General features: G+C 42.3%; 1 protein-coding gene across 1 annotated transcript in view; it reads left to right on the forward strand.

The window, feature by feature from the left end:
- APBB1IP (amyloid beta precursor protein binding family B member 1 interacting protein) overlaps window positions 1-27,079 on the forward strand; it is a 137,330-nt gene that overhangs the window by 98,710 nt on the left and 11,541 nt on the right. The window contains exons 8-10 of the mRNA XM_069729597.1: window positions 8,564-8,638; window positions 12,782-12,925; window positions 23,538-23,648. Coding sequence (XP_069585698.1) covers window positions 8,564-8,638; window positions 12,782-12,925; window positions 23,538-23,648 — 330 coding nt within the window. The remainder of the gene's footprint in view (window positions 1-8,563; window positions 8,639-12,781; window positions 12,926-23,537; window positions 23,649-27,079) is intronic.

Raw genomic sequence — 27,079 nt, forward strand, 5'->3', positions numbered from 1 at the left:
TGTTCCTAGGAACGGATTACAGGAATAGTCGTGGGAGATGTGTGGAGAGATAGTCACCGCTTCCCCATCTTCAGTGACGTTAGCACACCTTGACTCGACGACTAACTGTTTACTGGTATAGTCGCTGGAGATGTGTGGAGACATCGTCACCGTTTCCCCATTTTCGGTGACGTCAGCACACCTTGACTCGACGACTAGCAGACCAGCTGAAGAAGATGACACTGCTGAGTGTCTTTGACGCATGGGAACCAGACACTTCTCAAGACTGGGAAAGTTCAAACGAAGCACTTTACTGGAACTCTTGACCAGAGCGGGTGGTAGAGTCCTTGGCTCAGAATGACCCATGGGCATAACAGACAGCATACGGTAGACAAACTTCTTCGTGTATAAGGCTCCAACTTGGAGCTGTAGTTGTCCTTGCAGGACTAGACTGCTCTTGAGTAGGGCTTGACCAACTTCAGACAACGCCCTTACCGGGTTCTGGAGCTGTATGACAGAGACCACACACCGACTCCGAATGGTTGGCGACTTTACCACACCAAAGCTCCCGGAAAACAGAGACACAGTCTTTGATTTTAATGGAAAAGAAGAACTTTCACCTAGGGCTGCCTCTCCTGCTGGCCCAGGGTTTTGAGTTTTAGATCTACAGGGCAGAGACCGTCAGGATGTTCCTTGCAACCGCAGCGATACCGCGTTCCCTTCTTGCGGCTGGATTTGGGCTGCTGCTTTGCCAGCCCACTTTTATCAGCCTTCTGGGGTTTTGCTTGGGTAGCTGCTGGGACAGGTAGAGGAACAGGTGGGTCTTGGACGGACTTGGTCAGACGTGACGATTTCTTCACGGGTTTCGCCCGTCTGGACCGACTCTCAGATCTAGATGGGGAAGACTTCACAGGAGCAGCAGGACGAGGCTTGTCAAAGACTTTACGGAAGGCCACCAGGAAGGCCCCAAGACTCATGACGATAGGATCCCCTGCTTCCCAGAGGGGACAAATCCATAATAAAGCATCTCCTGCTAGGTAGGACATGATATAGCCCACCTTAATCTGGTCAGAGGGAAAACAAGCTGCATTCTGCAGGATGTAGCGCAAGCACTGTTCCAGGAAGCTTTGGCATTCCTCTGGATTCCCATAGAACCTAGGTGGGTCTGCTGGGTTGTGCTCTTCCTCATAGGCCCGAAGTTGATTGTAGAGAGCGTTTGAAATTATGATTGGGCCCGAGGTCTCCTCAATTGGAACGACACAGGGCGGAACAAATTCTTCAGCTTGCTCATACTGGTAGAGAGAAAGTTCATCATGCTCAGAGAGTGGTAGGACATGGGATACAGCGGAGGCCATGGCGTGTGCAAACTGTAACGCTCGCACCGAGACTGGTTGGCGCGGGCATACGGGGGTGTGGCCCCACTGGACCACAGACCAAACTTCCCTGGAAGGGGCGTAACTAAGTAGCTTCCTAGGTGTTCGCTGGAGCCTCTGATGGTGAGGTCAGACTTGTGCAATAGGAAGCTACCAGGTGCCACTCCAGGGTGATGTCTGGCTGTGGCTGCTGATCCCACTAAGGAACGGAGCGGGCACGGCTGGCACTCTGGCTGACAGGCGGGCACGGCTGGGACACAGGCAGGCAGACGGGTACAACAGAGACACTGGCGGGCAGGTGGACATGGCTGGCTCTCTGGTAGGCTGGCGGGTACGGCTGGAACATAGGAAGAACCGGTAGGGACCGGTCTGCAGGCAGGTATGTGAAACAGGTAGGAACCTGTTCAGACAGGAGGACCAAGTAACAAGTAGAAGGTGGAACTAAGAGAAGAGAAGGCAGAGCCAAGGGCGGAGCCGCAAGAGGCGGAGCCAAGGGCGGAAACGCTGGAAGCGGAGCCAAGAGCGGAGACGCTGGAGGCGGAGCCAAGAGCGGAGACACTGGAGGCGGAGCCAAGAGCGGAGACGCTGGAGGCGGAGCCAAGAGCGGAGACACTGGAGGTGGAGCCAAGAGCGGAGACGCTAGAGGCGGAGCCAAGAGCGGAGATGCTAGAGGCGGAGCCAAGAGCGGAGACGCTAGAGGCGGAGCCAAGAGCGGAGATGCACGAGGCGGAGCCAAGAGCGGAGACGCTGGAGGCGGAGCCAAGAGTGGAGATGCTGGAGGCGGAGCCAAGAGCGGAGACGCTGGAGGCGGAGCCAAGAGCGGAGACGCTAGAGGCGGAGCCAAGAGCGAAGACACTGGAGGCGGAGCCAAGAGCGGAGACGCTGGAGATGGAACCAAAAGCGGAGACACTGGAGGTAACGCCAAGAGCGGAGACACTGGAGGCGGAGCCAAGAGCAGAGACGGAGCCAAGTGCAGAAACACAGGAGGCGGAGCCAGATAGAACCGCAAAGAGCGGAGCCACAGAGCAAAGCCAGAGAGTGTGAAGCAAGGTCTGAGTGCAGAGCCGCAAGAGTGCGGAGTGTAAGCAGACTGAGAACACAAGGAAAGACAAAGCAGGGAAGGAAGCCACAGACAAGGAGACCGAGAAAAGACAAAGTACAGACAAGGCAATGGAACAAGACACAGGGACAAAGACACAGGGACCAGGATATTCTGCCTCCTGGAGGGCGGACTACAAGATCAAGGCAATAGCACAGAGAAAAGCCTCCAGAGAGGGAGTAACTCAGAGCAAGGCCAGGCAAACTCAGCAGTTAAACACTAACTGAGCTAACACATTGCACAGGCCCAGACCACAGGGTGGAGCTGCACTATATACAGGAGGCCTCTTGGTAATTGGTCAGGAACTGATTAGACAGATGCACCTGATTCCTATAAGAACCAGAGAGTTCAGGCGCCGGCCCCCTATACACATAGCCATGAGGCATGCAGAGAGCAGAGACACAGAACATGGAACTGGCATGAAACAGAAACCACATCATGACCTGGAGCAGTGGGTAAGATAGTGTGAGAGATGTGAGGCCATGACGTGATGCCAGCAGAGTTGTTACACCTATATTACTATATTGGTCTGATACTGTACCGTATGTTTTTAATGTGACTCTACAGTTTGCTACAACCACCATATTCGCAATCCAGTATACCATATTATGAACAGAAAACATCCACAGCTTCGTAATATAAACTGTAGCGCATTAATGGCGTATCATGCCATACAAAAGTATTCCACGTATACATCATCTAATCGTAATGGCCCATCAACATGCATATTATATAGACATACTCATGAAACCTTAGGCCATACTTGACTTCTCGCCCCCCAGTCTGAATTAATCCACTACCACGTCTGTACTATGTAAGGTCATATTTTTTGAAAGTGGTGGGGGGTTCTATTTGTTAATGATGACTGGTTTGGGGGTCCTCAATTTTTTCATACGGTCTGGATCTAAATTTATTTAGGCATTTTGGTGACTTTATTTCTTAGGAGGGTCTGGCAGAGATCTGTATTCAGGGTGTCTTTATTTGATATTTGAAAATTGCTAGACAAATCATGAAGAATCTTAAATACGCAGATGATACAACATTGAAAGCAATAAGTGTAGATGCAATAAAGGACTTACTACAGAGGACAAGATGGAAAGCTCGAGCATGGGACTGCTACACAACACACAGAAGAGAAAGATATGACAACTGCCAGGCATGACCGGAACACATTTGAGATGGACGGGGCCGAACTGGAAGTTGCAAAGAACTTCAACCTATGCAGATTGATGATCACTCAAGATGCAGCAACAATACCAGAAGTCAATAGGAAAATAGCTATGGGCAAACCAACGTCGCGGGACAAGGTCTTCACTAGTGACAAAGACACGGTTCGTACATAGTTTGGTCTTTTTTGTAGCAACATATGGATGTGAAACCTGGATGATAAAGAAACAAGACAAAAAAAGAATTGACACCTTTGAAATGTGGTTATGAAGAAGGATGTTATGAATCTCATGGATGGCAAGAAGAACAAACAATTTGGAACAAATCAAGCCATGCATGTCACTCGAACCAAGGATAACCAAACTACAACTTGCCTACTTTGGACACATCATATGAAGAGAGCAATTGCTCGAGAAGAACATCATGGTCAGTAGAATAGAAAGAAGAAGGCAAAGAGGAAGACCCGCAACCTAATAATGGCTTGATACAGTCAAAATAATGGTGAAGAAGATCCAGGTGGGCCTATCTAGGCTTGCACAAGATTGATCTTCCTACAGATCAATGACGTCGCCATGGCTCTAGATCAAGCCAACGGTAGTCAAATAAATAAATATATATTTGATATAGGGATCTGGTCTGGTAAGACGAAAGTTAATAGACTAGGCTTCGATGGGTTCAAATTTTTCTGGACGAAACAAGGGAAAAAGGGGTTAACGGATCAAGAAATTAAAGGAACTGTCAAGTTCGGTGGAGGAATCCTGAGGATATGGGGTTGTTTCACATCCAAAGGAATTGGATACTTGATCAGGATTGATGGTGGTCTCAGTGCTGAGCTATATGTGAGTATCCTACAAGGTGAGTTACTTCATAGACTAGAGTACTATGGGTATGAAAAGGCCGACATAGTGTTCCAGCAGGACAACAACCCAAAGCATAGGCCGAGATTGGCAAAGAAATGGTTCAATGACTATGAAGTAGAGGTGATGGAATGGCCGCCACAGTCTCCAGACCTCAACCCAATCAAACACTTGTTGGTAGAGTTGAAAAAAAATCTGTATACACACCCAAGTGAGTCGACTAGTATGCACCAACTTTAGGAACATGTAGAAGAGACCTGTCGACACATGTTTGAATCTAATCAAGAGCATGTCCAGAAGGATTCAGGCAGTGTGGAAAACCAAAAGTGGATTTACAAAATGTGAGATTCTGGTTTGGTTATTATCCTAAGTCATGTGACAAGGCTCGTTAAAGGGTCAACATTGACTTGTAGGATTGCTACTTCCAATAGGTGGCATTAGAGTTCTAGTTCTCTTCCTCTATGAAGAGACAATTTGCATAATTATCATATTTCCCAGAGGAGCATTGCGGCTTTAAGTCTCCTCATCTCAGCATGCTTAGCATGTCAATCTCCGCAAGGAGAAACAATACTTCTTGTATATCGGTCGGACGCCTCTCATACAGCCAAACCGGATCTCCGCTTTGCACTGACGAGGGGCAGTACCCCGAAACACAGTGTCTGCAAACTGAGATTCTGGTTTGGCTATTATCCTAAGTCATGTGACAAGGCTCGCTAAAGGGTCGACATTGACTGTTAGGATTGCTACTTCCAATTGGTGGCACTAGAGTTCTAGTTGTCTTCCTCTCTGAAGAGACAATTTGCATAATTAGCATATTTCCCACAGAAGCATTGCGGCTTTAAGTTTCCTCATCTCGGCATGCTTAGCATGTCAGTCTCCGCAAGGAGAAACAATACTTCTTGGATACTGACAAAATAATACAAATTTTAATTTAGATGTTTAGGAGCAAAACAGTAACAATTCACTGACATCATAAAAAACTAACTGTATGCTAAATAGTTGCAAATCAAATGTATGTATTAGATAGCCAAGATGATTGTCTATAAAATGATGGTCGTGTCACGTTCCACGCAGTAGTGGATGGTGAGATCTGGAGTCCGAAAGTCAAAAGTTCAAAACATTGTTACCCTTTTGCTCATCACTGTACCACTTTGGAGATTAGTCTGGGGTATGACTTTATCTAAGGAATTTGCTGCCTTTACTTATCAGGTCTGGAAAACATCTGTATTTGATTAGGGGCTCTGGTGTCTGTTTAGTTCTGTGTGTTTGGCCAGGATCTGTGTTTAGGGGTAGATTTTTTATTGATTGGGGGGGGGGGTCTGGTCTGGGGTCTGTATTTCTTTTCGAGTCTGTTCTGGGGTCTGTATTTGTTTAAGGGGTCTGGTCTGGTGTCTATTTTGTGGGTTTGGACTTGATCTGTATTTATGGGGTCTGGTCTGGGGTCTGCATGTATCACTTTGGTAGCCTTATGGGGTCTGGAATAGATCTGTATTTAGGGGGTCTGTATTTGATTAGGCGACCTGATGTCTATATTTGTTTTGTCGGATTGGTCTGGATCAGTATTTACAGGGTTTAGTTTTATATTTAATTAGTGGGTCTGGGGTCTATATCACTTTGTGCATCTGTTATGGGGTCTGTATTTACTTAGGGGTCTGGTCTGGGATTCATATTACAAAGAAGATTCTGGAGTGTGATGAAGGTCGGACATGTGACTGTAAATTGAATTTTGTGCACTACACCACTTCAATTGAGACTTTTCAGTATCTCAATGATGTGTCTTTCCCAAAGTTACCCAGGAAGTCCTAGGCTGAGTAACAATTAGTGTTTGAGAATGCTATGAATCAAGTAGCAATAAAATTATGTAGTTGAAGGTCGTCATTTGCTTTCATGAAACCTTGCTCGTAATCTGCTTTGATTTCCCACATGAAGAAGGGTGATGATGATGATAAATGTGACAAGCGGACATCTTTTAGATTCCCATTTTAGAATTTTCTTTTGCTGCTGCGGTCGCTGGAGCCGCAGAAAAGCTATTAATTCCGGCACGACGAGGCTTTAGTGAAGCTGTTCTCTTCACTGCTGGAGACCGACTGCTCCATTGTGTGAGACATCATGTAACTGAACACCATGACGGCTGCAAATAATCAGCGCCGTGATAGGAAACGGTAATCGGCCTAGCCATGAGGATAAATCATTATTTAGAAAATTACATAGGTATTAGATATTAGGAAAGACACAAATTGTGCAAATATAAGGAATAACTAGATGAATCTATGTCCAGTGCAAACTACAATGTGGCCAGCAGCTGCTGGAGCAAAGTATTCTGTATAGTCACAATTCATGCTACTGCCTGCAATGGACTTACATTGCCTTGTGCAGCCTGATAACAGGCAAATATTCGCCAAGGTGACCCGCCGTCACTTAGAGGAGAGATGCAGCGAGAAATTATGGATGAATGCCAGTCGCTAGGTGACAATGGAAAGATATTATTCCTGCACTGCATTATCATCAAGGGTGTGAATCTGGAGCTGTTACATCATTATGTGCATCATTGTTGCGTTGGAACATCATGTCCATCATTGTTGCGCTGGAACATCATATCCATCATTGTTGCGCTGTGACATCATGTGCATGATTGTTGCGCTGTGACATCATGTGCATGATTGTTGCGCTGTGAAATTATGTCCATCACTTTGGGCATAAAGTATATACTGGGCATAATTTTTTAACTATATCTGTGATATCACTGGATATATTATTCTCTACTGTGAAATCATATCTTTTATGTGCTGTGACATCATTTGGCATAATGTCTTGATTTTGAGAATGCACATGTCCATTATTCCCCTACTGTGACATAATTATTGCCTTTATTTTTGTGCTACGACATCAATTTGTGCATCAAACACTTGTCAACAGTTGGGAATTTCTGGTGCTGTTCTAATTTTTCAGATACAATCACTGGGGACCATTTCAAGCTGCAAAGTGGCAGTGATTGTATAAATGTCACCAAAAAGTGGTTGGTTCCACCAGGGCCGGCTCCAGGTTTTTGAGGGCCCCGGGCGAAAGAGTCTCAGTGGGCCCCCCCCCCCCTTTAACACATACCAAGATTCATGATGCCCAGATACAGCAGAGAAATATAGGTATAGTACAATGCCATAATTCACTTCTTACATGAGTGATAGCTATTGTAAATTCTGCAGTGTATATATACAGGACAGGAGGAGTGGTACTGTGCGGTGTATATATACAGGGGAGAGGTACTGTGCGGTGTATATATACAGGGGAGAGGTACTGTGCGGAGTATATATAGAGGGGAGTGGTACTGTGCAGTGTATATATACAGGAGGAGTGGTACTGTGCGGTGTATATATACAGGACAGGAGGAGTGGTACTGTGCGGTGTATATATACAGGACAGGAGGAGTGGTACTGTGCGGAGTGTATATATAGAGGGGAGTGGTACTGTGCAGTGTATATATACAGGGGAGAGGTACTGTGCGGTGTATATATACAGGGGAGAGGTACTGTGCGGTGTATATATACAGGACAGGAGGAGTGGTACTGTGCGGAGTATATATAGAGGGGAGTGGTACTGTGCAGTGTATATATACAGGGGAGAGGTACTGTGCGGTGTATATATACAGGGGAGAGGTACTGTGCGGTGTATATATACAGGGGAGAGGTACTGTGCAGTGTATATATACAGGGGAGAGGTACTGTGCAGTGTATATATACAGGGGAGAGGTACTGTGCAGTGTATATATACAGGGGAGAGGTACTGTGCGGTGTATATATACAGGGGAGAGTACTGTGCAGTGTATATATACTGGCTGTGTCCTTAACCCCTATGTGCCTGGCCCTGCACTGACTGAGAAGATGCTTGTGCCAGGTAGGGCAAATTGAAAGGGTAGAAAAGGTTAAAGCGGCCAGATGGATCTATGACTGCGTGAGTGGGCCCCCCTGTCTTGTCAGGGCCCCGGCACTTGCCCGGGTGCGCCGGGTGCTGACGCCGGCCCTGGGTTCCACTCAGTTTTGGAGTGTTCCCAGGGAAAGTACTATGACCCTCACATTTTTTTCCTTTCTTCCCAGAATTTCTACATGGCCAGGAAAGGAAGTGCAGATGTGAAAGACATGAATGAGAAAAATAAAGTCTCATTGCTAGAGGTAAGAAGAAATAATAAATTATTTTCTGAATTACTTGGTGATGTTTTAATGTTTTGTGGGGAAAAAAAAGAAAAGTAAAAATGCATGCAACAGTGTTTAGGATCGGGGTCATCCTAATCCCGAATATGGTGGTCTTTCAATGTGGCCAACAAAGATCTCAGGATCTTTAAGCAAAAAGGCTTCTTTTTTTCTAGTGATCAAAAAGGTCTCTGCTCACATGCCCCAATACTGAAAACCTTCTCTTCTCACGTACCCCAATAATATAAACCTTCTCTGCTCACATACCCCAATAATGTAAACCTTCTCTGCTTACATATCCCAATAATATAAACCTTCTCTGCTCACATACCCCGATAATGTAAACCTTCTCTGCTCACATGCCCCAATAATGTAAACTTTCTCTGCTCACACGTCCCAATAATATAAACCTTCTCTGCTCACATGCCCCAATAATGTAAACTTTCTCTGCTCATGTACCCCAATAATGTATACCTTCTTTGCTCACATGCCCCAATAATGTAAACCTGCTCACGTACCCCAATAATGTAAACCTCTCTGCTCATGTACCCCAATAATATAAACCTTCTCTGCTCACGTACCCCAGAAATGCAGAGTCCCTGCTCACATACCCTAATAATGTAAATCTTCTCTGCTCACATACCCCAATAAGGCGAAACTAGTCTGCTTGTGTACCCCAATAATGTAATCCTTCTCTGCTCATGTACCCCATTAATGTACAATTCCTGCTCATGTACCGCAATAATGCAAAACTCCTCTGCTTGCATACCCCAATGATGCAATATTCTGCTCATGAATTCCAATAATGCACAATGTGACATGTTGTGTGACCGCTGCAGCCAATCACTGGCTGCAGCAGTGACTAAGGAAGCAAGGAGATGGGCATGAAATTCAGGCAGCTGTAGAGAGGGCCAAAGAGAGATCAGTAGGCAAATATAGGTTTGTTTTTATTTTTAGATGACGAGTCCAGTTGTAAGAAAAAAAAAGACTCAACAACCCCAATAGCCGCCTCTGTCTTTTGGCCTCATGGCAACCACATGGTCTGTCTTCATGATATGTATTGCCTTGCTGTGTGCTGACTATTTCCATTCCCAAAAATAATGTATGTCATTCCATTACATCTATCAAAGTATGAACTTAAGACTTTTACCATAACAAAGTTTTTACATATTGAGCTTTTGATAATCTTTCCTTTTATTTCCAGCAATTGTGGAAAATTATCTCACCTCGCCCCTTGTGTTTACACTCCTGCCAAACAATCCTTTATTATTTCAGTCTCACATTTGGAGACCTCCTTGCAGCCTCCTTTGTGACAATAATACTCTTTGAAATCCTCCACATATGTCTTATGATCTTAAATTAGATTATTGATCTTCTCTGTTCTTCTTCCAAGTTTTCTGTTTCCCATATAGGAGGATGGTTCAGAACAAATTCTCTATCCGGCATATGTGTAATCAAAGTCTTGTATCGTAGACGTAGAGAGACGTAGAGAATTTGCTTTTTGTGACATTGAACATCTAGTATGACATTGCTGCTGCCCCAAGGCTCTTTGTTGTATGTATTTTCTACAATATGTTCCTCTATTATGTTCCATCGCCTTCTTATAGTCTGATTATTTCTTTTTGCCGTTGGGAGACTTCCAGTCGGCCAAGAATGAGCCACTTAATCGTCAAATTAATTATCAGTTTTGTACCATTTTTCAGGTCTTTTCCACTTTTCTTTTTTATTTGTCAATGTGGATGTGGTTATCCAACCCAAGATGTATTCGCCCAAATCAATATTTACAATATATTTTTGGAGTTTTACTTTTTTTTTTTTTTTACCCCAAAAAATAAAAAAAAAGCATCTTTTAATAATTTTCGCAAATGTAATCAAACATGGTGCACCATTTTGATAAATTTGGCCAAAAAAAAAAAAAGCTTAAAAAGACTTTATAAATGATGCACACAAACTATACATCATGACCGGACCTTAGTTTCCAGTCTTGAGATCACACAATGGTCACAAACCATGTAAAGCACTCTGCAAGCCAAATAGACTTAATTCTTGGCTTAGAGGTCATCTTGTCGTTGGCAAGTGGTCTTGTGATCACTAAGACCCTCATATTTATAAGTACAGACTATATAGCAGTAATATATTTTAAAATCCATATACCGTATTTCATTTTTATCTATTCCTTAGTGTTCGTAGGATGCAGTTGCCTTTTTTGTACTCGCACCTTTATTTTATTGGGACATGCTGCCTCACTTCCTTTTTTACACTGAGATCACAGCGCCCGCGCCTCGCTCCGTATTCACAAATTTAAAGCTCCACAAAATATATGGGGCAAGTATATAAGGGGCAAGTACGCCCTTCTCCGTATGGTGAGTCAGTCCTCTTACCCAATGTAATGACAGTGGAAATTGCTGCTCCATTAAAGGGAATCTGTCAGCTCTTTTTTTCTACGTAATCCAAGAGAAGCACAAGGTAGCGACAGAGCCTGATTCCAGTGATGTTGGAATGTGTGTTGTTTTGACTAAAATTAGCATTTTATCAGCAGGAGATTATCACTACAAGACTAGGTGTCTAGCATGGTTGGACTAGGAGGCACGAGTCATCTAGTCCTCTAGTGATAATCTATTTAGGATAAAACACTGACTTTACAGCAACATCAAAACACAGCCTAGTAAGTGACACATTGCTGGAATCAGGGCGTCAGCCCCTACATCATGAAAGCCCCGGCTTTCAGATTACATAACTAAACCTGCTGATAGATTCCAATTAAAGGGAAAGGATATAGCTTTCTTCTGTATAGGAGGTGAACAGGGGTTACTGATGTACATGTAAAAGCTGTGAAGGAGCTATAGTACTAGTTCAGTCCATCAATCAGAAGATCCTAAGGGTCCCTAGTTAGACTTTAATGCCTACATAAATGTATACTGACCCAGTCGTGATTTCATGGTGCCAGTCTGTTTCATTGTGTCCAGGGTTTATTTACCGTACAATTTGCTTCCCCAACAATGCTGAAGGACAACCGAATGACCACAAACCAAGCAAAACTTTCCTATCTGTCCCAGGCATAGTTTGTTCTCTGTGCAATGATCATATGTGTCGAATGCTGATGATAGAACACACCTACTGATGTGTCTCTTATTACTTTTCCTCTTGGCGTGAGAAGAACAGCGTGAGAAGAACAGCTCATAAAAAAACTACAGATCAATCTTATCTGTACTCGTCTTTCCTTTTTGTCTAAAATGATTGGCATGGAATGATGAGCTTCAGAAAAAATATGTTTGCATCACTCCGTTGGGCATGGTTCATGCTATATGTGTCAGAGCAAGAATCCACTGAATTTGTATATTGAGAAAGTACAAAATTATTGAATCGAGAACCTAGGATAAAAACAAAATGAGCAAATACCCTGTAGTAAGTCAGTAAAAAGTAAACGTAAATAAAAGATAAGGGCAGAGCAGGACCTGGTCCCGACTGTTCAGTCACCCGCCCGTGGAAAGCTAGACAAAATGAACAGCCCAAAAAAGGGAGCCAAAGTACAAAAAAACTAACCCAAAAACAAAATATTGAGCCAGAATATAAGTACAATAAATAGGTGTGCATTCACACTGTGGCCATTTAACAAGCAGATAAAAACAAAATTAGCAAATGCCCTGTACTAAGTAAATCAATAGTAATAGTATATATAAAAAACCATAGGGTATACAGTACCAGCAAAGTAAATAAGATGTCTGGACTCCCCCCATGCAAGTGCTGCTTATTTTTTCCTTTCAGATATGAATCTTCACATCTGCAGTCTCAATTCTTTCAGCGTTTTTACAGAATTTTTTACCCATTCAAATGAATCATGGAACAAAGTATAAACGCACAAGACTCAGCAAAAATGCAATTATTTTATGCAATGTTTTTACCTCCAACTGTTTTTTTGCAGCAGAGAAATCTTCTGCAAATACTGAACGTGTGCACCTATCCTGAAACCTCCTAACAATTAAAATGATCAAATAATATATTGCCATTGAGATCCCCTATCCAAAATACAACTGTATTTCGAGCAGATGATTGTTTTTTTTTTTTTATTCTGTGTAGTTCACTAACTACTACATTTAAATGTCTATCCTCTTTCTTTCCTTCCAGCAAAGTTTTTGTGGAGCATCGGTGGTAGTGCCGGATCTTGAAGGAGCTTTTTATTTAAAAGAAGATGGCAAAAAGTCTTGGAAAAAAAGATACTTTCTCCTGCGTGCTTCCGGAATTTATTATGTTCCTAAAGGAAAGACGAAGGTCGGTATATAAAAGAGGAAATTGCTCAAAGAATAAAGGAATTCACGAGGGTTAAAGAAAAGAATTCCCAAGGTGGTTTCTTCTGGGCATGTCTGGTGCACATGAGAGTTGCACCACTTGTGTAAATATTAAGCCTTTCCCTGTTGGGTTTTTTTTTTGTTCTATTTCCAGACATAAGAGTATTAGGTTTATTTTAGCCAAAACACTTTAAATGGAGACCTTGACATTCTTTCCATAAATGAAGTTACATTAACGCTATTTCCCAGTGAATGGCCAACAAATTTCTTTTGAGCACCTTCTTCATCGTAGACTTATAGTCACCAAAGCAGCGCGGGCTCACTGTGTGCATCAATAGAACAACTGTCTGGTGGCGAAATATGTTAAATTGCACTATGTTAATGCAAATAGTCAAAGAAGACATTTGAGATGTTGCTGATATGGTCACACATTCCTTGTAGACAAGAAAACATTAACTCTCATTTAGCTTGATATAAGTTTTTTTTTTTTTACCTCATTCTTGGCAAAAGTTTTTTGCTCATGCAACATTGAACAGATTGTGAAAATGCTGTTTCTCTTTTTATTAGCGGACAAAATGGACCATGTTTTAATGGATTGTGCTGTTATGCCTTATAGTACAAGAGGACACTGTGCTTTCTGATGATATAAAGCTCCTTAGATTACTTTCCTACACAAACTTCCTAACCAGAGATGGAAAAATTGAAAGTTCTGGTCGTTGCCCTAAATTGTTATCCTATTACTGCCCAGTAAGGGCTCATTCCAACATCTTTTTTTTTGCCTTCGAGTGCTAGTCGTGTTTTCACAGATAGTACTTGTACCTGTGATAGTCTATGGGGCCATTCACATGTCCGTAATTTTTTGTGGACCAAGCAGAATATCAAGGACACATGCCTGATTATGATCCAAGGGTTAGATCAAACTAGTCAATGCAAGTCAATGGGTCCATGAAAAAATTCGCCCCCACGTCAAAGTGCTGTCTGATTTTTATGGAATGCTAGAAAGGAAAAGGTGGAGAAAGTTTTTTTTGTTCTCCATGTACGAGAAAAACATTACGATGACACTCGGACAAAACTCAGACGACACTCAGATCAAAATAATTGTTCCTTTTTTTCTTGTGTCTTTCTAGTACGTGATGGACGTCTGAATGACAGCCTAAGGGCACAGACAGACAAGCCTTATAACTCATGCAAGAATCACATCGCAACCCCCAGACTGGCCCGGTATGTCTCCTGACCTGAGCGTGACAGCGTGATGTATTTCTCTGCAGCTGTAAAGCTCAGGTCAGGAGAGCAGACAGCCAGTCCGAGGATTGCAATGCTATCCTCGCAAGAGTTATACAGCTGTCTATCCGTGCCCTAACTCAGAGAATAGTTACGAGGTACTTTATTTGGTCTTTAAAATGCTCACATAACATTTTCCAAATAGAGAACCCAACATAAGCACTATTCCCCCTATAGCACTTCTCGGCCTCATATAGATACCCAATGGCATTCTCACATCTTGTCCTAGGAAATCAGGAATTTATTTTCCAAACAGAGATACCAAACTATACTAAAGGCACAGTTCATGCACTGAGTCATACACTAGCTATAACCATTTGGCTTGTCACCAAAGGATAGCAATATTTCTATCAGTAAAGCCTCATTCATACCAGTGATACCCTTTTCTTCCATGGATACCACTCATACCTATGACAGTCTATGGGGCTGTTCACATGTCCAATTGTCTTCCTTGGACCGAATGGTCCATGCAAAATCACAGAAACATGTCTTATTTTGATCCGACCGTCAGATCAAAATCAGCAATGCAAGGGTCACGGGTTTACTGCAAGAGAGAGGCGCCAGAAGACTGCAGCATCTGATTTCTCCTACTCCTGCACTGTTTAGAAGCACTTCACCTTCATATTAAACAGTGCAGGTTTCTTTTAGCAGGGCAGGGGTTAATCTGCTCAATTGAGAGCTCTTGGAAGCTTTCCTGCATTAAGGATTTAGCTGTTCACTGTTAGCCACTCCCATATAATCTGGGCCCTGGCATGCACTCATTGCCAGAGATAGCTTCATGCTGCATGGTTAGGAGATGGTGGTTCGTGGTTGTTGTTTGAGAATGCATTTTGTGGATTTATCAGAAACTGTTGCTAGGTTTTGGGTGTGTGCTAATCCCTCTCCTTCTCCTACTTTGGTTTTACCCGATCCTTCAATCCCCAGTGTTTACCTGTGCTGTTTGTGTGAGTATACTTGTATGATTGGTATTTTCCTTTATCCCTGTTTGTACTATCTTGTTAGTCTGGTTGTTGTATTATGGTACACTACTATTCCCCTCTTCCCTGGGTGGGGGAAGGGTACAGACTGAGGATGGATTCAGGAGCTTAGACAAGGTACATGGCCACGGCGCCTTCACCATCAGAAGTAATGCGGGGAACAGGGAAAGCTAGGGCGCTCCTAGCGTTAGAGACAGAAAAGGAGCCCCTGGTCCTGTGACACCTGACAACAGAGTCTTGACAGCAAGTCTATGGGTGCGTGAAAAAAATCAGTACTCGGATGGCATCCTAATGCTGTATGATTTTCCCAGACTGTTAAATAGGAGAAGGTGGAGAAACGCTTTGCTTTTCACTTACAAGAAAAATTAATGACACTCGGATCAAACTCTGATGAAACTCATATGAACATTACTGATGAAACCTGGTCTCATATATACCATATTTCCCGGCGTATAAGACAACTTTTTGACCCCTAAAAATTGTCCCAAAAGTCGGGGGTCGTCTTATACGCCGGGTACGGCGTGTGCAGGGAGCGATCCTGCATTTCGGCGTGTGGTTCCCAGGGTCTGGAGGAGAGGAGACTCTCCTTCAGGCCCTGGGATCCATATTCATGTTAAAAATAAAGAATAAAAATAAAAAACATGGATATACTCACCCTCGGATGGCCCCTGGATCACAGCGCTGCTAGCGTCTCCCTCTGTTCCTTAGAATGCGGTGAGTGAAGGACCTTCAGTGACGTCGCGGTCACATGAGCGGTCACAACGTGTATTGTGTGCTGACAACGGGATTATTCCACTAATTATTATTATTATTATAGCGCCATTTATTCCATGGCGCTTTACATGTGAGGAGGGGTATACATAATAAAAACAGGTACAATAATCTTGAACAATACAAGTCACAGCTGGTACAGGAAGAGAGAGGACCCTGCCCGCGAGGGCTCACAATCTACAAGGGATGGGTGAGGATACAGTAGGTGAGGATAGAGCTGATCATGCAGCAGTTTGGTCGATCGGTGATTACTGCAGGTTGTAGACTTGCTGGAAGAGGTGGGTCTTCAGGTTCTTTTTGAAGGTTTCGATGGTAGGCGAGAGTCTGATATGTTGTGGTAGAGGGTTCCAGAGTAGGGGTGATACGCGATTGTGGGAAGAGGAGATACGAAGGGAGTAGAGAAGGAGGTCTTGTGAGGATCGGAGGTTGCGTGCAGGAAAGTACCAGGAGATGAGGTCACAGATGTATGGAGGAGACAGGTTGTGGATGGCTTTGTATGTCATGGTTAGGCTTTTGTACTGGAGTCTCTGAGTAATGGGGAGCCAGTGAAGGGATTGACAGAGGGGAGAGAAACATAAGGATGAATGACCTCAGGGAGATCAAAACATCCAACACCGCGGAGACACCATCACGTGTTTCTCAATGCAGTGATCCAGAACACTGCCCCCATCCCTTGCATTGACAGAGGGGAGAGGCCGGGGAATAGCGGGGGACGGGTGGATTAGTCGTGCAGCAGAGTTTAGAATAGATTGGAGGGGTGCGAGAGTGTTAGAGGGGAGGCCACAGAGCAGGAGGTTACAGTAGTCGAGGCGGGAGATGATGAGGGCATGGACTAGGGTTTTTGCAGATTCTTGGTTTAGGAATGTACGGATCCGTGAAATATTTTTGAGTTGAAGGCGGCAGTTGAAGGTGGCAATCCACTAATTGTGGATTATGGAGGTTTCTCTACGTGCATTTATGTCACTTCATTGTAATATTTTAAATTGTGGGAATTGATGCAGCGTGAAATGCTTGGCATCCAAGCAGCAACTAGGTTCTATTATCTCAGGTTGCCATAGCACTAACATTATAAGGAATGGCAAAGGGAAAAAAGTGGAATATAATGTGACACTGATCGCAGAGTTCCGGCGGCACAGGGAAGAATTGCACAGGGAGGGGGCTCCCTGCGTGCTTCCCTGACACCCTCAGAGCAACGTGATGTGATTGCGTTGCTCGATCTAATGCCATGTGTCTCGATGGTGATCAACCGATCGAGACACATGGCATTAGATCGAGCCTCCTGATGAGCCAGAGGGGCGAAACGCGTTGAGGCTACACAGTGACAAGGCAGACGGCACTTAAACCCCACGATGAGTACCTAACTCGGCGTCATTTAAATGTGTTACATTCCTGATAGAATATGATTGTTACGCCTCAGTGACCATAAGGGTATGAGATGGATCGTACCCAAATGCATGATTTGGTACAACCGATGTTGTTTTTATGGTAGACATCCCAGAGGGGATAAACTAGAGATTGATGGGCTATAAATTAACTCCATGCGCTGGTTTTTTGAGCGCTATCTTCTGAATCGTTAACATCTAAGCGTGGTATCTAGTGACATCGATGGAAGTAGCCACTATCTCATAAAAAACAAGCAGCACCTTCAGTGCATACGGTTTACCTAAACTTCTAGAAAGCCACGCAAGCTAATATAAGCATCAAGAAGCGAGCTGAATCAGTAGATATTCTTTGCCATATGCCTTTGTCTACATGTGCTCTTTTTGTTTTTAAGTCACGGTGTGGGGTATAGGATTCCCTAGACGCAGGTTTGGTCTATGTATAGTCCATAGGGGTCCTTTAGTACACGATTGTGTGGGTAGAGGGGCCCAACGTTTGGTTAGGGCTTTCCAGGGACCCTAGGGCGAGCCGACGTGGATTGGGGCGCCATAACGTTATCCCATAGGGCGCCAACCCCCGCTGACAGGCAGACCATAACGTAGATATTTTGCAGGGTATTCCTAGTTCTCCTCACTAGTACAGCCACAGGTTGGTGGCCTTTTAAAGTATATATTTAATAAATTTTTGTTTTTTTGAGTTACCTATGCATTCCAAGAATTCCTACTCTAAAATATTTATTTAAATTTGACAAGGTTCACAGTTCTCACAACACATCTAGATAAGTTCCTTAGGGGGTCTACTTTCCAAAATAGGGTCACTTGTGGGGGGTTTCAATGTTTAGGCATATCAGGGGCTCTCCAAACGCAACATGGCCTCCCATCTCAATTCCAGTCAATTTTGCATTGAAAAGTCAAATGGCGCTCCTTCCCTTCCAAGCTCTGCCTCTGCCCCCACATATGGGGTATCGGCGTACTCAGTACAAATTGCACAACAACTTTTGGGGTCCAATTTCTTCTGGTATCCTTGGGAAAATTAAAAATTGGGAGTGAAAAGTTCATTTTTGTGAAAAATGATTTTTTATTTTTACGGCTCTACATTATACTGTAAGCTTCTGTGAAGCACTTGGTGGGTCAAGGTGCTCACCACACCTCTAGATAAGTTCCCTAGGGGGTCTACTTTCCAAAATGGTGTCACTTGTGGGAGGTTTCAATGTTTAGGCACATCAGGGGCTCGCCAAACGCGACATGGCACCCGATCTCAATTCCAGTCAATTTTGCATTGAAAAGTCAAACTGCGCTCCTTCTCTTCCGAGCTCTGCCATGTGCCCAAACAGTGGTTTACCCCCACATATGGGGTATCGGCGTACTCAGGACAAATTGTAAAACAACTTTTGGGGTCCAATTTCTCCTGTTACCCTTGGTAAAATAAAACAAATTGGAGCTGAATTAAATTTTTTGTGAAAAAGTTAAATGTTCATTTTTTTTAAACTTTCCAAAAATTCCTGTGAAACACCCGAAGGGTTAATAAACTTCTTGAATGTGGTTTTAAGCAACTTCAGGGGTGCAGTTTTTAGAATGGTGTCACACTTGGGTATTTTCTATCATATAGACCCTTCAAAGTGACTTCAAATGTGATGTGGTCCCTAAGAAAAATGGTGTTGTAAAAATGAGAAATTGGTGGTCACCTTTTAACCCTTATAACTCCCTAACAAAAAAAATTTTGGTTCCAAAATTGTGCTGATGTAAAGTAGACATGTGGGAAATGTTACTTAGTATTTTGTGTGACATATCTCTGTGATTTAAGGGCATAAAAATTCAAAGTTGGAAAACTGCAAAATTTTCAAAATTTTCACCAAATTTCCGTTTTTTTTTCCACAAATAAACGCTAGTAATATCAAAGAAATTTTACCACTGTCATGAAGTACAAAACGTCACGAGAAAACAATGTACGAATCATCAGGATCCGTTGAAGCGTTCCAGAGTTATAACCTCATAAAGGGACAGTGGTCAGAATTGTAAAAATTGGCCCGATCATTAACGTGCAAACCACTCTTGGGGGTTAAGGGGTTAATGCAGTTTTGCATTACATATAAATCATCCTGTAATTTATATTTTTTATTTTGGAAGCAAATATATATATATAAAAAAATAATTTTAAATAGATTTTTTTTACTGATCATGTTTCACAACAAATAACCTCTCGGAGTTTACAGTCATGTTGATAATAGTTTTTTTTTTTGTTATATGGTTGTAAAAAATTCTATCTTATGGGAAAACAGATTTATTTATTTTTTGAGCTGGGTGTTTTTATTTTTTATTATTTTTTGTAGATATTTTAAACATTATATTTTTTTTATGTATTTTTTTCACTATGATTGAAACATCCATCGGAGTTTAGTTTATAGGAGAAAAAAAAGCTCTCTGTGCCATACGTCACTGGCAGAGCTGATCAGGGTCGCCTAGGACCAGCAGCTCTGCTATGACGGGCTCATACCCGGTGATCATTTGATCACCAGGTACCATAGAAGCACTGGCATTGCTATTGCTTCTATTGAGGACATAGCGCTCACTGAATGTTATTTATTTGGCAAAAGAAAAAACAGAATCAGTAATAAATTGCTTTTGACTTCTGCGTCTGACAGTCGGACGTAACCACCTCCTGCTAGACTGCTTCTGGATTATGCATATCATTTAATGCTAATTTTTTATGCTGTTTATTATGTTATAAATATTGTATTATTTATATGTTTCAATAGTATTTAAAGTAATAAAAAGCTATATATACAGTTCATAAAAATTTGTTTTACAAAAAAAAGTAACTTTTTGCATTACTTTTTTTAGTGTTCACAGAGCTATACCTTTTTTTTTTTTTTTTTTACCATTTTTTCCTTCTACATATGTAGCCACATGATGGCACATATTTTATGGACTGGGTTGTAATTTTTATTGGTACAATACATGTTACTTATTGAGAATTGTTATATATATATATATATATATATATATATATTGGAATGGTAAAAATTTAAATAATTCTGCCATTTTGTATGAGTATTGAGTTACATGGTTATTCCCAATGTTAAAAGTTGTTAGGGATAGATGATAACTCTCGAAGATTGGTGAGCATCTGACTTTTTGGTGCTGCAAGTATTTTTTTGGTGCTATTAGTATTTAGTATTCTGCAATATTATTATTGCTTGTCAGTGTTATAGCCTTTCACTAATGGGTGATTTGGGACCGGCATCTATTAGACATTTATAGCACATCCTGTTGAAATGACCAAGATGGGAATATCCCTTTAAATGGAGCCAAAATCCAATAGTGTAGTGATTTTCTTCAAATCTAAAAAAGGCTTTAAAAATCTTCAAAAATTATAGCTTTTTTAGGATTTTTTTCATTCAATATATGATGTATACACTTCACAATTTGCATGTAAAAAAATAGTACTCTTGCAATTTTCACACTGGCCACTGGGGCTTTTTTTAGACTCCTACTTTCCTGTTCTTTTCAGAGGACTATACAGATGTCTCATTATCATTAAAGGCAGAATTACTATGACACCTAACATTTCTATACAGAGCTGATAACACAGGATCCACCAATCACAATAGGCGATGTCACAGCTGATCCTGCTCTCCCTTCCTTCACAATCACCCTTGTACATGCTCATTTGATGCTTACAGTAAAAGATAGGGTTGGAGTCTGTTCATTGTTTCTAATGTACGTCTCGATATGCAGTATGTGTGTGTGTGTGTGTGTGTGTGTGTGTGTGTATGTATGTGTGTTTGTTTACACACACACATACAGTGCCTTGCAAAAGTATTCAGCTCCCTGGAACTTTTCAACCATTCCCCACATATCATTTTTCAAACATAAAGATACCAAATGTAAATTTTTGGTGAAGAATCAACAACAAGTGGAACACAATTGTGAAGTTGAACGAAATTTATTGGTTATTTTAAATTTTTGTAGAAATTCAAAAACTGAAAAGTGGGGCGTGCAATATCACTCGGCCCCTTTTAATTAATACTTTGTTGCGCCTCCTTTTGCCGCGATTACAGCTGCAAGTCGCTTGGGGTATGTCTCTATCAGTTTTGTACATGGAGAGACTGACATTCTTGCCCATTCTTCCTTGGCAAACAGCTCGAGGTCAGTGAGGTTTGATGGAGATCGTTTGTGAACAGCAGTTTTCAGCTCTTTCCACAGATTCTCAATTGGATTGAGGTCTGGACTTTGACTTGGCCATTCTAACACCTGGATACATTTATTTGTGAACCATTCCACTGTAGATTTTGCTTTATGTTTGGGATCATTGTCTTGTTGGAAGACAAATCTCCGTCCCAGTCTCAGGTCTTTTGCAGACTCCAACAGGTTTTCTTCAAGAATGGTTCTGTATTTGACTCCATCCATCTTCCCATCAATTTTAACCATCTTCCCTGTCCCTGCTGAAGAAAAGCAGGCCCAAACCATGATGCTGCCACCACCATGTTTGACAGTGGGGATGGTGTGTTCAGTGTGATGAGCTGTGTTGCCTTTACGCCAAACATATCGTTTGGCATTGTTGGCAAAAAGTTCGATTTTGGTTTCATCTGACCAGAGCACCTTCTTCCACCTGTTTGGTGTGTCTCCCAGGTGGCTTGGTGCAAACTTTAAACAACACTTTTTATTATTATTATTATTATTATACATTTTTATAGCGCCATTTATTCCATGGCGCTTTACATGTGAATACGAGGCAAATATAGACAAATACATTAAACATGAGCAGATAACAGGCACACGGGTACATAAGGAGGGAGGACCCTGCCCGCGAGGGCTCACAGTCTGCAGGGGATGGGTGATGAAACACTAGGAGGGGGTAGGGCAGGTTGCGCGGCGGTTCATATATAAGATATGGATATCTTCGAGAAATGGCTTTCTTCTTGCCACTCTTCCATAAAGGCCAGATTTGTGCAGTATACGACTGATTGTTGTCCTATGGACAGACTGTCCCACCTCAGCTGTAGATCTCTGCAGTTCATCCAGAGTGATCATGGGCCTCTTGGCTGCATCTCTGATGAGTCTTCTCCTTGTTTGAGATGAAAGTCTAGAGGGACGGCCGGGTCTTGGTAGATTTACAGTGGTATGATACTCCTTCCATTTCAGTATGATCGCTTGCACAGTGCTCCTTGGGATGTTTAACGTTTTGGAAATCATTTTGTATCCAAATCCGGCTTTAAACTTCTCCACAACAGTATCACAGACCTGCCTGTTGTGTTCCTTGGTCTTCATGATGCTCTCTGTGCTTCAAACAGAACCCTGAGACTATCACAGAGCAGGTGCATTTATACAGAGACTTGATTACACACAGGTGGATTATATCTATCATCATTAGACATTTAGGACAACATTGGATCATTCAGAGATCCACAATAATAATAATAATAATAATCTTTATTGTTATATAACGCTACCATATTCCGCAGTGCTTTATAGTTTGCACACATTATCATCACTGTCCCCATTGGGGCTCACAATCTAAATTCCCTATCAGTATGTCTTTGGAATGTGGGAGGAAACTGAAGTACCCGCAGGAACCCCACGCAAACATGGAGAGAACATACAAACTCTTTGCAGATGTTGTCCAGGGTGGGATTTGAACCCAGGACTCCAGCGCCGTAAGGCTGCTGTGCTAACGACTGCGCCACCGTGCTGCCCACAATGCTTACAATGAACTTCTGGAGTGAGTTTGCTGCACTGAAAGTAAAGGGGCCGAATAATATTGCACGCCCCACTTTTCAGTTTTTGAATTTCCAAAAAAAATGTTAAATAATCAATAAATTTCATTCAACGTCACAATTGTGTTCCATTTGTTGTTGATTCTTCACCAAAAATTTACATTTGGTATCTTTATGTTTGAAGCATGATATGTGGGAGAAGGTTGAAAAATTCTAGGGGGCCGAATACTTTCGCAAGGCACTGTACACAGTACATATGAGACTAAAAATGACAGTTGCCAAAAATTGATGAACAGAATTACACAGCAGAGTGCTGATTTTGCAGTTTGAGGGCTTAGATCAGAGTTGCCCCTATGTAATAACTTTATAGAGAGAGTTTATCAATCTGTTTATTTTCAGACTGAGCGCTGTGCCCGTATATTAATTGCCTTCAATTCCTCAATTACAACCATGTGCTTGTTTTTTTGCAGACATCTCGTGATTTGGCTTGCTTTATCCAGTTTGATAATGTCAACGTTTATTATGGCATGCAGTATAAAACCAAATACAAAGCTCCCACCGATCACTGCTTTGTCCTGAAGGTATGTCGCTGGCATAAACTGAAGGATAGAAATCAATGGAACTGATTATTATACCCTCTTGGTAATCAGCAGAAATTCTAAATGGTTTGTTATTACAAATGGGACTTAGTTTTAGTTTTCACCTTTAATCTTCAGTTGTTTCTTTTCACATCAATAATTACAGCAGATGAAGAATGACTTCAGACCTGAACATTATTACAGCGATCATAAGGGACAATATAGTCTGATTAGGGGCATTCATAGAAATCATGGAGCCCCATAGTTGAAGTCCAAATTTCTCCCCCCCCAAAAAAAAACAAACAAACAACAAACCTTAAAATCTAGCAGAGTCACAGAACAGCATATCTCACAACTTTGCAGCCCTTACAAAGTAATTTTCCTCCTATTGAAGCCTCTTTCATTATTCCTGTAAAGTTTGATGACAACTATAGTGTCCCCCCGAAACACATTATCATATCCCCACAGTGAATTCTTCCACAGTTCGCTCCACACACACTGTATGGTGAACCTACTGTAACCTACCCCCCTCGATCTTCCCCCGGCAATGTAGGGTGACCCCAACACAGTCTGATGCCCCAACTGTAATCGCCACACAGCCCTCCATAGAGTATAATGAGCCTCCATACAGTATAATAGCCCCTACAGCCCTCCACTCAGTATCGTGGTCCCAATACAACCATCCACACTGTATAATGACCCTCAATAGCCCTCCAAATAGTATAATGGCTCCCACCCAGTCCTGCAAACAGCTTACTGACACACACACAGCCCTCTACACAGTATTATGGACCCAAAAAAAACCTTCACACTGTATAATTGCATACAGTATAATGGCCCTCACATAACCCTCCAAATACTATAATGATTCCCACATAGCCCTCCAAAAGCATAATGGTCCCCTCATAGCCCTCCAGATAGTATAATGGCCCCCAAATAGCCCTTCATATAGTGTAATGGGCCCCACATGGCCCTCCAGACAGTATTATGGGCCTCACATGGCCCTCCATACAGTATTATGGGCACTACATAACCCTCCATACAGTATTATGGGCACCAGATAGCCCTCCATATAGTATTATAGGCACCACATAACCCTCCATATAGTATTATGGGCACCAGATAGCCCTCCATATAGTATTATGGGAACCACATAACCCTCCATATAGTATTATGGGCACCACATAACCCTCCATATAGTATTATGGGCACCACATAGCCCTCCATACAGTATTATGGGCACTACATAACCCTCCATACAGTATTATGGGCACCAGATAGCCCTCCATATAGTATTATAGGCACCACATAACCCTCCATATAGTATTATGGGCACTACATAATCCTCCATACAGTATCATATACAACACAGTGATCCATATAGAATTATGGGCCCAATATAGTCCTCCATACAGTATTATGGGCACCATATAAAAATAAATAATCATTCCTCCGCTGCTCCAGTCTCTACAGAACATCTTCTGACCCTCTGCACTGGTCAACACACAGGATGCGCTGTAATTATGTAATCGCGTCGTCTGCTGAGACATCACAGAGTTAAAACGCAGCGGGGGAATGATGGAAGAGGGAGAGTCAGCTGACGGCTTCTTTTCCCATCATTGTTTTTAACTGCGTCGGCATCCAGGACCAGGATGCGAATACAGTTGGGAGTACGATGCAAGGGGGACCCGGTGCTAGCACTAGCACTGGGCCCCCCTGACTCACAGGCTCCATAGTGGCCGCGTGATCTGCCGCCATTGGCGGTATGCTACTGGGTCTGATGGTAGAAGATCCCTACTCAGCGCTTACATATGGAACTGTATTAAGGGTGCTGAAGGTCCCAGGAATAATCACTTCCAAACAAAAATGGCATACAGTTTGTAAATACTTTAGGCTAAACCAGATGATTAATATGGAGCCTCCTTTAATGTTTAAGGGGGCTACCCAACTCAACCCATCCAAACGTTCCCCCAGTGACCCATTTTCATTTTTTGCACTTTCATTTCTTTTCCTCCAAAGAGCCGTAACTTTTATTTTTTTTATTTTTCCATCGACATAGCCATATGCTGGGTTGTGGTTTGATGGATACCATTTATTTTACCATACAATATACTACAAAAAAAAAGACAAAAAAACGGTGAAATGGAGAAAAAAAAAACAACACAATTCCGCCATTCTTTTATTACAGCTTTCATTGTGCGGTAAAAAAAATGACAGTAACATGATCCTTCAGGTCCACACAATTATGGTGATATTAAACACCTGTAAAAAATTTTAACCAAATACAGAATTTTGTAAAAAAAAATAAATAATAAATTGGGTTTGTGCTGCAATTTTTTGATAAGTGTAACTTTTTTTTTTATTTTTTCTGCAATCGATCTGTGTGAGAGCTTGTTTTTAGTCAATACCATTTTGGGACACATACAACATATTTATTACATTTTTTTGTAGATGGTTTGGTAGGTAGGAGATTGGAAAACGGTAATTTTGGTGTTTCCACGTCTTTTTCTTTACTATGTTTACCTTCTGATTTAACGACTCTATATATTGAGAGATCAGACATTTGGGGACATGGGTTTGTTGTTTTACAAGTATAAAATCCTTTAAGGGATAACCCCTTTAATAAGATCATTTAATAATAAGTCACTAGCTATCATAACCCATAAACATGCCGTATAGTGCAGCCAAACAGTTAACTGATTATGGGGGGTGAGAGAAGCGTCTACCAGAGATAACCGACAACACGTATCTCCACGAGAAGTAAAGGTGAAAAGTAAGCTGGTCCAGCCCGATGCTTGGGGACAGCCAGCCTCTCCTATACTGACCCTCAGGAAGCATGTGCCAGAAAGTGGACACAGTCAGTATCCAGCCCCAGGCATCCTGTCCATTATGGGGACCCATTGCAAAAAATGTATACTCCATAGTATGTTTTTACGTTTCTTGGGTGTTTCTGCTGTGACTCTTTGTATAGCAATTTCCTACACAGTTTACAGATGCACACCAACCAGGCGGAGGACAAAAGATCACATATTTGTCCTCCATCTTGTAAATGGGGACCTCCAGGAATGTGGGGAAACGCTCCTGACGTACAGTGTAAGCTAAGTACACAGACGCAGCGGGCACCTCGCCTTCGATTATGTGCAGGTCAAGTTCTCCCTGGTGTTGATGACAGTAAATTTTGCATTTTGCCGACCTCATATGCATCAGGTTGATCCTGTTTTTCCCACCCAACATCATTTTTCTTTCCCTTTTCTAATTCGTCTGGTGCTTTGGATTCTCACAGTGGGCTGTGTCCAGCGGTAAAAGCATCTGACCTTGATTTACGTCTGCGGGGAGTTACACAAAGTGGATTACGATAATTCCGTTTGGTACTTCCTATCTGACACGTTTGTCATATTTCTAATTAAGCTTCGAGTTCAAGCATCATTCACTTT

This window comes from Ranitomeya imitator, chromosome 6 (assembly GCF_032444005.1).
Source record: "Ranitomeya imitator isolate aRanImi1 chromosome 6, aRanImi1.pri, whole genome shotgun sequence".
Taxonomy (NCBI): Eukaryota; Metazoa; Chordata; class Amphibia; order Anura; family Dendrobatidae; genus Ranitomeya; species Ranitomeya imitator.